Source organism: Phascolarctos cinereus, unplaced genomic scaffold, assembly GCF_003287225.1.
Source record: "Phascolarctos cinereus isolate Bilbo 61053 unplaced genomic scaffold, phaCin_HiC Scaffold_5;HRSCAF=322, whole genome shotgun sequence".
NCBI classification, from domain to species: domain Eukaryota; kingdom Metazoa; phylum Chordata; class Mammalia; order Diprotodontia; family Phascolarctidae; genus Phascolarctos; species Phascolarctos cinereus.
The window spans coordinates 256,518,720-256,532,022 of NW_027555958.1; the positions used below are offsets into that span (position 1 = coordinate 256,518,720).

The following is a 13,303-nucleotide window of genomic DNA, read 5'->3' on the forward strand; positions in this document are numbered from 1 at the left end:
AATGAAATTTCCAACCACTCACTGGATGATGGAAGCCAGTTCCTCTTGGGTTCCAGGTAAAATCAGTCACTCAATATTAGTGCTGAAGGGTGATTGCTTTGAATATAATCCATATAATCTGCTTGATTTTGAGAAATGCTTTGAAATGCAATTCTGCAATTCTTAATATTTTTGAGGTAACCACATCTGTCTCCCCCCAACCCTGCCCCCTACCCCGCTCCCCCAAATTCAGAAAATTAACTGAATGGCCCACTCCAGAAATGGGAAAAAAAGATTTATAACTTTATTGGGGGTGAGGCAGATTGTGTGTAGGGGTAGGAGTTAATCTCTGGATTTTAGTTCATATACTAAAAACTGTGCATAATCATGTTTAACTTACTGAAATACTTTAATGTCTATAATTTCATTTTTATCTTCATACTGTCCCAGCTGATAAAGTAAGAATGCCTATATACAGAGAGAAAGAAACAGGCAAGTGACTTAGCCAAAGTCACACAGCTAGTCAACATCAGAACTTCCAAACAGAGACCAATATTCCAGACCCAGTGCATTACCCACTAGTCTGGAGTAAACCTTTCCCTGTACTTTTATAAATAAAGCAATTCAGGAAATTCTTAACATGTGTGGTACGAATCACAATGTTTTCACCATTAGAAGTCAGGTTTTCACTTATGCCAACTGCATAAATCAAAGCCACTGCCGACAAAGTCACTTTAACTGTCCCTTGGGACAATTATTTTTTTCCTTCCTAGTTGGGAAGGGTTAGGGAGACTAATTCCTGGGAGTCGGAATAAAGCCTATATTATTTAAAGGTTCTTGGAGGGTATGGAGCTCAGTGGAAGGATCCCAAGAACAATAAAAGCCTGCAAGGAAATGGGAGTTGGGAGGTCACTAAATCTTAACTTTCAATAAATGTTGAAAAATTACATAGAAAGTTGCTCCCTGCTCCTAGTTTTGCTTTTCTAAGTAGGGGGAAACACTGTACTCAGCTTTAACTCAGTTACCTTTGACCTACTCTCCAGAGGATGTTCCCCAACTGCAAAAAGAGATTCTCTGACCCAGAGCAAGGGGCACGAATGGGATAACACTGGAAAATAGTAATCGGGAACACTCCAAAAAATCAGACGGAGGTAACATGATTTTTAATCCCTCTATCCTTAAATTGGTACCTTGGAGAGCATTCAGTTATTTGGGTACTAGTGTGCATTACTTCCTTCAATAACCAAGGCATGATGCTTTCATTTTTCCAATTTTCAAAGGTCTTCTTTTTGAATAAATCAGGGACTGTATCCTAGGTAATGGCAATGCTGTCTGGTTTTATTGATTAATTAATAATATGAATTTTAAATTTCTTTCTTTAGACTAATAAAATTTGCCAAAAAGAAATCTTTCTCTTTGGATCAAAACAAAACACTAAACAACTAATGCCCACTTAGATATAAAATACCTGTACTCCCCTACAGCAACAGTAAAGATGTACTTTTTTTCTAGCTTCGGAAAATTATATGGGGATGGAGAAAATGTGTTCCTACCTTCTGAACCTTACAGTATCCCTTGAGAATAATATGTCAGCCAACATCTAAATGAAAAGTATTTTAGGTGCGGCTTTATAAGCTATACACATCCATATATACCCACATACTCATCCTTCTTTGTGCTTAGTCCTACCCCTATGTCTCGAGAGAGAGAGAGAGAGAGAGAGAGAGAGAGAGAGAAGAGAGAGAGAGAGAGAGAGAGAGAGAGTTGAGTGTTCCTGGGCTTAAGTTATACCAAGACCATTAAATACTATGAGTTGGTGGTAATTTGCTCAGCTTCCCTGATTTATAGTTGGACCACTAGTTCAAATCCACGAGTTTATCCAGAAGGTTCTGCTTTATAGGTGAATGCCTTATTTATGTCCCCTCAACACTACTTTTTTCTTGGATGGGAGATAAGAATTATCTACCCATATTAAAATTTGGCTTTTTAAAACAAAATATAAACAAGCAAGAGATACTTTCTATGTGCAAAGTACTAGAAGAGATGTGTTCAGGATGGAAATATGAGTTAGAGTAGCTTGGCCACATGAAATTTAGAATGCACGTATCTAGTGAGAAGACAAAACATAACAAACATGAAATGTTTTTCTAATCTACACAGTAGGCTTGAATAGCCACAAAATAGTCTTGGGAATCAAATAAAATTCCCTCAAAGATTGTAGAGTCATGTTGTATTTATATATGCAAGTACTGGGGGTCAAGCAGAAGGAGAGGTTACCATTTGCACTGATGACACTGAGGAATAAGAGGGAAAGAGCAGCAAGTACCTGATACTATCTAGTAGCTTAGCACGGGGATTTGCTTGATGTGCTTTGGAGAGGAAGGTAGCTTCAAGGGATAGCAGAGTCTAGTGAAAGTTGTTCTACTTTAATTAGAAGACTTCAGCTTTATGTCGGTTCTGTCAGTAAAGCCTGTGTTTTCTGACCTCTAGCCACGACTACTAGAAGAATCTCCGGTATGGGTACTACCTCATGCTCTGGAGCCTTCTAACTAAAAACAAAGCGGTACAGTGGAAAGATGAAATTTAAAGGGGTTACAGGCCAGAAAGAAGCTCCTAAGGGCAGGAAAGAAATGATCCTCCAGGTTTATCTGAATTTATCTATAAGATGCCAAAGCAATGGATTGATGTCATTTTCAAATCAGTATGATGAAAATGAAGGGGATGTAGGGGGGAAATGAGTAACAATTATTTGGCAATGGTGGGGTGAGGGGGAAGAGAAGCTTATTGACTGTATTACTCATGTTTTGTATGCCTATTGAATACTGTATTGCTATACGGGCACTGTTGCAGAGTAAAGGAATAATAACTATATGGTCTCTGTGTGAGTGTATGAATGAATAGAAATGAAATGTCTGTGTTGGTGTGAGTCTCAGCACACAAAGTGGCACAATTCAGTAACAGTTGTTAACAAAGTCACAATAGTGAGATCACAGTGACCTAGTGACATAAGGCTCTTTTCTAATGTTCCCAGCATATTGGGGTAAAAAGGAATTTAGTATGAGTTCAGAGCTTGCTTAGAGCGTCTCTTCATATGTACTCGCTGATGTCGAATGAGATCATGCTTATGCAAGAAACTTTTGACACAGTACCGACATTTAAAGGACTTATCTTTTGTGTGAATGCTGCTGTGCTGGACCAGGTGGTCATGTTGCTCAAAGGCTTTTCCACAAAAACAACACTTATGTGTTTGTTCCCTCTTCTCCTCTCCAAATAAGGTGCTAGAATTTGTAATTTCTTCTGATGGACTAGTTGAAGATGATGACCCTTGCTGCTCTTTCTTGCTTAGTTCAGGCCCTTTTTCCTGGGCATGCATTCTGCTGTGGGAGACAAGATGGGAGCTGAGGCGGAAACTTTTCCCACACTCACCACATATGTAGGGCTTCTTAGTTTCATGGGTCTCCCTGTGTTCTTTGAGATCCTCACTTTCAGTAAATGTTTCCCGGCAGACAGGACATTCATGAACCTTCTTCTCTTCCTTGCGGCTCTTGAGATGCCTGATGAAGTTTGCCCTCCAGCGGAAGTTCTTCCCACATTCAGGGCATGTGTAAGGTTTCCTTGATGTAGTCTCAACCTGAGAATGGACAGCATCTCTGAAGTCAGTCATGTTATTCTTGTGGGGTAGGGAAGGGTTGCGTCTCCTCCTCTTGGAGCCTGGAAGATCTTCTCTACAGGACTGGCTCTGTTTGGGATCCTCATCTCCAGAACTGGATAATACAATTTCAATGGAAACTTCCTCTCCTAGATTTTTCTGCTGAGGCAGCTCCTTCTTGTTCATGTTGCTATCTCCTGAAAAAGGAAAATGAGAATCCAGACCATGATGAGATAAATTATGACACCCAGAGTAGTATACTGACTGACATAATTGTGTTGGCTGCTATTCTCCAGCCCAGGGGCAATTTTTAAACTCCATTTTCCTCTTACCAAATCCCTCTCTCTCTCTTTCCTCCATTTCTACTTCTCTATGTCTATGCTTTATGTCTGCCAGTTGATTTCAACAGTAAGCAGTCCCTAAAGAGCTTTCTAATCCATGACCCAGAAATAGTCTCCTTATAAGACCACAAAAAGACGCTAGATGTGATAGTATCCTATCTCTGACACCCAATAGCTATGCAACCACTGGCCAATCACTTATCCACTCAGGGTCTACTTTCTCATTTGTAAAATGGAAATTAATAATAATAATAATAATAATAATACTTAAAAGTATCTACTTCACAGGGTTGTCAATTAACTCAGCTGAGATGATGTATATAAAATACTTTACAAATTTTAAAGTGCTATGTAAATGTCAGTTATGTCTATTGCTATTACTTTTTTTTATTAATATTTTATTTTGATAGTTTCAAAATGGAAAGAATTAGAGATGAGAAAACTTATAGTGTAGTCTGACTGTCAACTAGCTAAATTATTTGGTATGAATTAGCTGTGTAATATGCCTTGGGACTCAATTTCATCATCTGTAAAATGAACAGGTTAAAATAGATGATTTCTAAGGTATTCACTCTCTCAGCTCTACAATGCTATGGAAATGTTGTAAAAAGCAAGGATCTATACTCTTCCCCTATTTTTTGGTTTTTAACTTCTGGATAGTTTATGCATTTTGTAGTAATTTTGAATGAGACTTCTCTTTTTATTATTTCCTCCTAAATTGACCTACAGTAAGGAACATTTAGAGGCAGATAAAGTTAAATCAATAATTTCTGTACTACATTACCACCTTAAAATCCAACTCCTGGAAAGAAAGTCCCTTAGCCAATCTCAGCAATCAATTATTAACTTAAAAATTAAAGAAGTATACTTTAGCCAGGATAGCTGCCTGAATGGAGAAAGCACGATCAGTTCCCCAACAACTAACTACTCTAGCAAAAAGCTAAAAATCGTACCAGGTCAAATAATGATCAAGACATTCAATACAAAACAACAACAATCCAGAACTGCATAAAAGTCAGCTAGAAGTCCATGAGGCTCATCAGCAAAGCCAGTGTCCAGTTCAGGCAAATGAGCTGGCAGCACTCACGGCCACCATAGATTCAATACAGCTAGAACAATTCTGTGTTCAGGAGCAGCAAAGGTGGAGGGGCTCCCATGAGAAAGCCTCAGGGTGGTCAGAAACCCATAGTTTCCACTAAGCCAAACAGTTAAGCCCCAGCAGTGCTAAGACAAGGATGTTCTAAATTTCCAAAATCTCTAGTACTCTGTCTTACTATGCCAGAGAAGGCCATGAAGATTCATGCTCTGAACTTCAAAGATCCAAATGGCTTAATTCCAGGAGACAGAAGTATAGAAACCTAATTGACTAAAGCAGAGAATGAGCAGGGCCTATAATCCCATTCAAAAACACAGCAAGAGGCAGATCCAGGTGCTAAAGATGAGTAACCCAGAGAAAACACTGACTGCTATAAAGATTACTGTCATTCTAGGAGGTTCCAAAATCCAACTAGGATTTATGACACAGTAGTGTTACAACAACTGCAGGCAGACTGAAAATATTTTCCACAATGACTACCTGCTTCTGGTGATTCATATGAAAGAAATACTGCTGCCAGAAATAATCTAAAAAGTACTGCTAAAGATTATGAAGTCTTGGAAAAGAAACTGAAGACTTAGGGCAACAGGTGGTATTTTCACATTGCCATTGTTCAAAGGTAAAGACCTTAGAAGAAATGAAGATTTGATCAGTAAGCAAGTAATTTTAAAAGATGATATCTGGAGACGAAATTTGAATTTCTGTGCCATGGATTAGAAGATAAGAATGATGGACTCCGGGTTGGAGATACTAGCAAGTAGCAATCTCCTAGTAATGGCTAGTAAAAATGTATTTGTCTGGCATCTTGGAAATCTAATGAAAGGGAAACTTAATCTGAAAATGAGGAAGAAGAAAACTACTTCTGTATAGGGGTATCTTCCAAACTGGAAACCACAGAGAGTATTATATGAGGAAAACTAACCCAGAAATTTACTAAGAGGCAAAATCCATGAAGGAAGTCAGTTTCAGATAACTATGAAAAAAATGGACAAAGTTTAGATAACAAGTTATACAAATTAGTGATTCTAAGTCAGAGTAAAAATGGATTTGAAGTTTTAGGTGAGGTTCTTGCCTTATGTTTTACTTGGAAAACAAGAGTTAATTCTCTGTGAATACTCTCTTCTCCCCTTTTGTACATCTAAAAATGACATCATCCTTCATTTTCTACTAATTTTTCTCAGTCTTTCTTAGTGTGGTAGTCCTCCTTGGTAAGACCTTTATCTCTTTTTAATGTGCTCTTAAGTCACTCCCTCCCTCTTTTTTTCTTATCTTCAACTTTTCTCAAAAATGAAATAACAAGTAAAGCACTTCAAAAACCACAAAGTATGTAAATTCTCACTATTGTTACTATTATTCCTTTCAAACATGCCTAAGCTTCCCTCAGCTTTAAAACAAAACTAAAACTTAACTGAATCCTACCCATATTCTCAAGCTACTAATCTTGAACTCTTTTCCTCTTCTTCTCATTCACCTCTTAGGAAAAGCTGCAGCTGTACACATTGCCTTAACTTCCTCTCTCCTCACTCTGTAATCTGTCTTCTGACCCAACTAGTCAACTGAAACTGCTCTCTCCAAAATTACCAATAATTTTTTTTTAACTCTGAAGCATTTAGTTTTTCTCCTTCCCACCCTGCCCCTCATTATCGGAGAAGGGTGGGGGGGAAGGGAGACAAACCCCTGTAATACATACAGAAAACAAATTCCCATATTGGTCATATCCCAAAATATGTTTTATTCTACCTATTAGTCCATCACTCCTGTCAGGTGGTATGCAGCATTCTTCATCATCAGTCTTCTGGAATTACAGTTAATTACCGAATTTAAGTCTTTCAAAATAGTTCATTTTTTTCATTATTAATTGATCTGGTTCTACTCACTTCATTCTGCAGCAACTCATACAAATCTTCCTGAGGTTTCTGAGACTGTTTCTTTCATCATTTCTTAGAACACAATGCATTCCATTACTCACATCCCATAATTTGTTCAGCTATCCCCTGACTGATAAGCACCCCTTTAGTTTCCAGTTTTTTGCCACCATGAAAAGAGCTGCTATACATTTTTTTTCATATGGATCCCTTTTCTCTGTATTTGAAATCTATCGGTGCTATCAGAGTCAAATGGTATTATAATTTTGTAATACAATTTAGCAACTTTAGGAGCATATTTCGAAATTGCTTTCCAGAGTGGCTGTAATGAAACTTTCTCAAAACTTGCTCTACTTGATTTCTCTGTAGCATCTAACACTCTCACACTGTTAACCACTCACTCTTCTTGGATTTTCTTTTACCTCCGAATTTTTGTGTCACTGTTATACTTGCTTCTCATCCTACCTATTTTACTGCTCCTTATTTGCTGGATCTTCATCCATATTATGCATTGAAACTATAGGTATGGCTCCAAAGCTATGGTCCTTGGTCCTTCTTTCTTTACACTCTCTCACTTACTGATGTCATTATCTCCCATAGGTTCAATTATCTTTTATAAATAGATGACTTCTAGATGTATATATTCAGCCCTAGTCTTTCTCTTGAGCTTTATTCTCACATCATCAACATCATCAACTGCCTGTTGGACATCTTGTACTACATATACTTCAATTCAACATGTCCAAAACAACTCCTTATTTTTCCCTTCCCCTAAACTCCCAACTTCTCCCTTCTACTCCTACCCCTCTGAAGAGAGTACCATCATAATTTAAGTTACCTAAATTCACAAGCTGAGCATCGTATGTCACTCCTCATTCTGTCTATCTCACATATCCAGTCAGTTGATAAATCTCTGGTATCTGTCCCATTCTCTCTACTCACTTAGCTACCACTCTAGTACAGACCTTCATTGCTTCTCAGCTAAATGACTGCATTAGATTCCTCCTTGGTCTTCCTATTTCCTCATCTCTTACACAGTTGCCAAAGTTATGTCCCTTTCCATATGGAGTAGAGGAAAACCTAAAGAACTCTAGAGAACCTCTCCAGAAGGAACTAAGTCACTCAGCTACAAATTCTCTGGGACCATGTGTCTTCATTTTCACCCTAGCCATTTTCTACCCTGATGTCATGTTTTCCCTACCCCACCCTCCACATATCCCCCTTTAGTCTGTAATCTACTTAAATTGTAGTTAAAAAATAGTACCATTGACTCTGGGAAGAGCCAGTCAATGGATTGCCCTATTGTTTCAGATGACTTCCTAGAAAAAGGATAATGTTAACCTAGATGACTTCTAGGGTCTCTTTTAGCTCTGAAAATAAGATCCCGTGAAGTGTTTTCCCTTTAAATAGTATTTCAGAGTCACAAAGTCAAGAGATTAAACTAAAACTTAAGAGTTCTGGATGGCAGGAGAAACTATGTATCAGCAAAATGTTCTGAGTTTGAACAATTATAACCAGGGTTCTAAAAAACCTAGAAGCAATGAAAAGGACCTGTAACAGCTTATAGCTGAGACAAAAAATATATGAATAAATATTTAGAGAACCAGAAATTATAAACAATTACCATCAATGTCAAGGTAGATGATTAATGGTTAGAGATTTCTGTTTCTTCCAATATTTGAGTGTATGATGTGGGAGAGAGAGAGAGAGCTTGGTACAGTGGATAAAGAGCTAGCCTCAGAGTTAGAAGAACTCAAGTTTAAGTCACACTTCTGATACGTGCTGGCAAGTGACTTAACTTCTCAGTGCTCCAATCATTTCCAGGCTGATCGATGCAGAACAGTTGCTGATCTGCATTAGTTGTAGGAATCCCCTATACTGACAAAATCAAAAGACAACACAAAAGTCATTTTTAAAATGAATGCATTAAGTGTAACTCTACTTTTCTTAAGACACCTTAAATGCAACCACTACACCTATGCCTCTTTAAACATACACTAGCAGACAGATATCAGGGCAGAGGGTGCGGAGAATCTGGAATCAATTTTAAAAACTTCATTAAGATTTCTTCTACAACTTCAACTCCAGCCTAGTAATTTAACTAACATACCATGAAGAAGTGGAAAGTTAGGTGGAGTATGAATGAAATCAACTGGGCATTTGTTTATTCAACATTAAGTTCATTTGCTCATGCACTCATTTCTCCAAGTCTTCTCTTACTGTGTACCTCTTAGAACCTGCTTCTTTTAAGTGGTGCCTTCTCCAAGAAGCCTTCCCTGACTAAGTGGAAAACAAAACAAAGCAAAACAAAACCAAATTACCTACTACATATAATATTATCATCAATAATCAAACATTTACTAAGTACCTACTATGTTCCAGGCAATATAAATTAAATAGTCTTCACTATTAAAGGGCTCATATTCTATAGAAGGTCAGAAAAAGGGTGATGGAGTCAATTCTCAATTATCTCAACCAATGGAATAGAGCAGTAATTCAAAAATAGATAATCTAAAATTTATTTCTACTTAGCATTGGGGCTACATCATACATGCAGTATTATCTTCATTACACATACTTTTTTTGTCATAACAATTTAAATACATTGGACCACAAATCAATACCCTAGTCTTACACTTAGACAAATATGTAATATATAATATTTATATAAAATAAAAGCTTGCTATGACATAGTAAGTATAATGGAGCTTATTATACTTTTCCCAGTTGATTTTTCTTCCTAATGCTTTGTCTTGCTCAAGCTAATATTAAAATGCTTTGTTCTTCCATATGTTACAGGGTATGTGATCTTGACTCTGAGAGATTCTCCCTTTATTAATGGGGGAGAGAATTCCTTCATGGGATTTCAAACAAATCATTATATTCTCATTCATTGTCTTTTTCTATCCCCACATTCCTAGGTTCATGTACTATTTTTAAGTGGAAAATTGGAATAAAAATGAATTTCCATTAACTGAGAATTATATTATCTCTGAGTTCCCTTCCATATACATCACAGAAAAAAAATAAAAAAAATATATGTCACAGAATTTCAGATCTAGAAGGATTCTTAAGAATCAAAGACGAAGAAACTAAATTCTGTAGAGCTTAAGTTACCCAAGGTCACCTAGCTGGGGAGGTGGCTGGGGGGCTGGGAGAGCCTAGAAAGGGAATGCAAATCCATGCCTGAAAAACTACCTATAGAAAATTGAAAACTGATTTACACACACACACACACACACACACACACACACACACACTTTATATTACATGTTTTAGTGTTTAAAAATTCAATACCAAGCATGTACAATACCAAGGAGAGATTCATGTGTATATTTTGTACCTACTATACTGTATAAGTGCACACCTTAAATTTTATCACCACATATAATCATTTATAAGATGCTGAACTTTGAAATTCTACCACAACTACCTACCTTTCCCTGCCCTAACACACACCAGCAAGCATTTATCAAGCACTTGCCATATGCCAAACACCGTGCTGTGCCACAGTCGGCAAATCCAATGAGACAGGAACTACCACTCCAGGATGTCTCACTACCACATACTTTTTCCTCCACTTTTCAGCTCTTGCTGATCTCCAGTACTCAATTTCTTCACTCTTACTTTTATCGCCACATTGCTGAATAAGCACTGTGGGAAAAGTCATGTAAGCTTTGTTGACATGCTGCTCTGGAATCTTTCTTTTCAACTCTTATCAATCCCCTAATTTTACTTCATACGGTGGCTATTTTCTCTTGTCTTCAAGGCCCAGACCCACCCCAACACTTGCCTGATATTCTACTTCATTGAGAAGACCCCAGTGTTCCATATTCTCTTGTCCCTATTCCACAACTTCTCAACACATTCATCCATTGCTTCCTCTTCCTCCTCTCTTTTCTCAAGAGGTCCTATACTTGGCAAATCTAATTTTATCTACCCAGTCTTTTTTTAATCCTCACTTGTCTCTTGTGTTTTTTAATCCCTCCCTCTTCATGAGTCCTTGTCCAGAAGTCTGTCACTCAGTTTCCTTCTTGCCACTCATTTAAAAAAAACAAAAAACTTTTAATTGATTCTTGTACCACTTGAGCTACAACATCCATCTCTCAATTTCATTTCATGGTCGAAATTCTTGAAAAATTGTGTTTGTAGGTATGTGAAATAATTGTGATGTAAAGACAAAAGGCATCAAAGTACTCTTTTTAAAAAAGTATTCTGTCTTGTAGCATTACTATCTTACCATTCAATTTAACCTTTTATCATCTACCTTAACATGTCAACTGAAATATCTTTCTCAAAGGTACTAAATTCAGGAAATTCTTTTCAGCTTATTCTTAACCTGTAGCATCTGGCATTTGGGATACCCTGTATCTCTAATCCAAACTTCTCTCCGGACCTCCAGATCCATATTTTCTTCTGGACTTCTCACCCAATACTGAAAACTCAGCATTTCCAAAATGGAAATTAGCCTGCTTTTTTCCCTTGATTTCTATAAATGGCACCACTATTATTTAGTGGAAACTGTGGTCCTAGCTTTGACTCTTCATGAGGCCCTCACCTCCACTAAAGGTAATGAATTGCCAAGTCATAGCTATTCTCTGTATCTCTTGAAATCATCACCTCTTTCCTATCTCTATAGACACAGCTTACCATAATTTGGTATTATTACCATAATTTGGATTATTATAATAGTCTTTCAGACTCTACTCCCTACCATTACTAATCCATCCTTTCTACCACTGCTTGATAAACTGCATAGATACGATCATGTCAATTCTCTGCTCAGGCCTCTATTAGTTCCCTACTGGTTACTATATAAAGTCTGAACTCCTTAGTTTGAAACCTGGTGTCATTCTAACTTTTGAGCCTTGTTCAACAATATTCTCTACCAAATATTCTTGTGCTCCAGCCAAACTAAGCCATCTACTATCCCCCATACATCATATATTCTTCCAGTTCTGTGTCTTTCTTCATTATACTTAGAATGCACACCAGTCCCCTTTCAGCTTGCTGAAACCCTAGTGTTCCTTCAAGAAGTCAATCTAAATATCACCTTTTCATGAATCCTTCCTTGATCCCACAATAAGAAATGTCTTTCTTTCTCTAGTCTTCATATAGAACTTTTGAGGTACTTCTCTCGTGCACCTGGTCTGAATCTGTGATTTCTCCAGTGAGGAAAATTCCTAGTCTCATGCAATTTGTCGATTATTCTCCAACATCTGATTTTAGAGAATTACCCAAGGCAATGAGAGCTTAAATGATTTCCCTAGTGTCAAAGAACCAGTATGTAACATAAAAACATTTCATTTTATGTTATAGTTATGTATGGTGAGAGACAGTATAGTACAGTGAGTTGGAATTGGAGTCAAGAAGATCTGGTTCAAATTCCACTTTTGGAAGGTTCTATTTCTTCATTTGTAAAGTATGGTGCTTACTTCATTGGGTTTTAATGAGGATTGAATGAGCTAATAAATGTACAACTATGTGCAAAGCCTAAAATGTTATAAAAATGTCAGTGACTTTGTAAATGACATAAACTTCTATGTTGTAAACTGCAAGATCCAGTGCCCTTACCATCACTTAATGTTTGTTGACTTGAGTTTAACTGAATATGATTCAGAAAAGATAGTGGAAAACTAGAAGAGACATTTCTTATCAGGACAGGATCATGACAGCTGAGAGTTCCAACCCAGACTAGCTCTGAAAGACCTTGGATTCCATCTTCCAATCTGCCTCCATCCCATTCTTCATCTATATCAGTGTTTTGGGAGACCTCCTCCAAGGAGTCATTGAATTTTTTTGATACAAAACTAAATTTTTCTTTTACACTAAAATGGCTATTTAGCAGGTCAAACAGCTGGTATTAGAGGGTGACTGGGTCAATCCTTACCTAAGTTCTCTAAATTTAGCTGGCCCCCAGACCATGCTGTATCCCATCTAAACATTCATAAAGACTCCCCCACCCACTCTGGTTTTTACCTATTGCTGAGGGAAAAATAATCAAATCAATATGTATCATTATGATTGGTAAGTGCAAAACAATCTATTGCCCTATCGCTCTACTTAAAATCCCATGACTGTCTGGACCTTCCCTTGTTATCATTTTCCAATATATGTTGCAATCCTCTAGTAAGTAAGTAAGTAAGATACTTTAGGCAAGTACTATTTCACTTTTATATTTCTATCCCCAGTACCTCACAAAATGCCTGGCACATACTAGATAATTAATTTTGTTGCTTGAGTAAAACCAGGTTAGTATGCTAAGAGTAAAGGAAAAAAGGAGGATCTACAAGCCCGTCATATCTCAAATGATATTAGATTTTAGATTCAAGATTTAAAAAAGGTAAATGTGTATAGTAGTAGTCAACTAACA

General features: G+C 37.2%; 1 protein-coding gene across 5 annotated transcripts in view; it reads right to left on the reverse strand.

Annotated features, from left to right (window-relative positions):
- Positions 1-261: 261 nt before the first annotated feature.
- ZNF496 (zinc finger protein 496) overlaps positions 262-13,303 on the reverse strand; it is a 35,395-nt gene continuing 22,353 nt past the window's right edge. For all 5 annotated transcript variants that reach the window (XM_020966752.2, XM_020966753.2, XM_020966747.2 and 2 more), the window contains one exon: positions 262-3,825. In XM_020966752.2, coding sequence (XP_020822411.1) covers positions 3,032-3,825 — 794 coding nt within the window. In that variant the 3' untranslated portion in view covers positions 262-3,031. The remainder of the gene's footprint in view (positions 3,826-13,303) is intronic.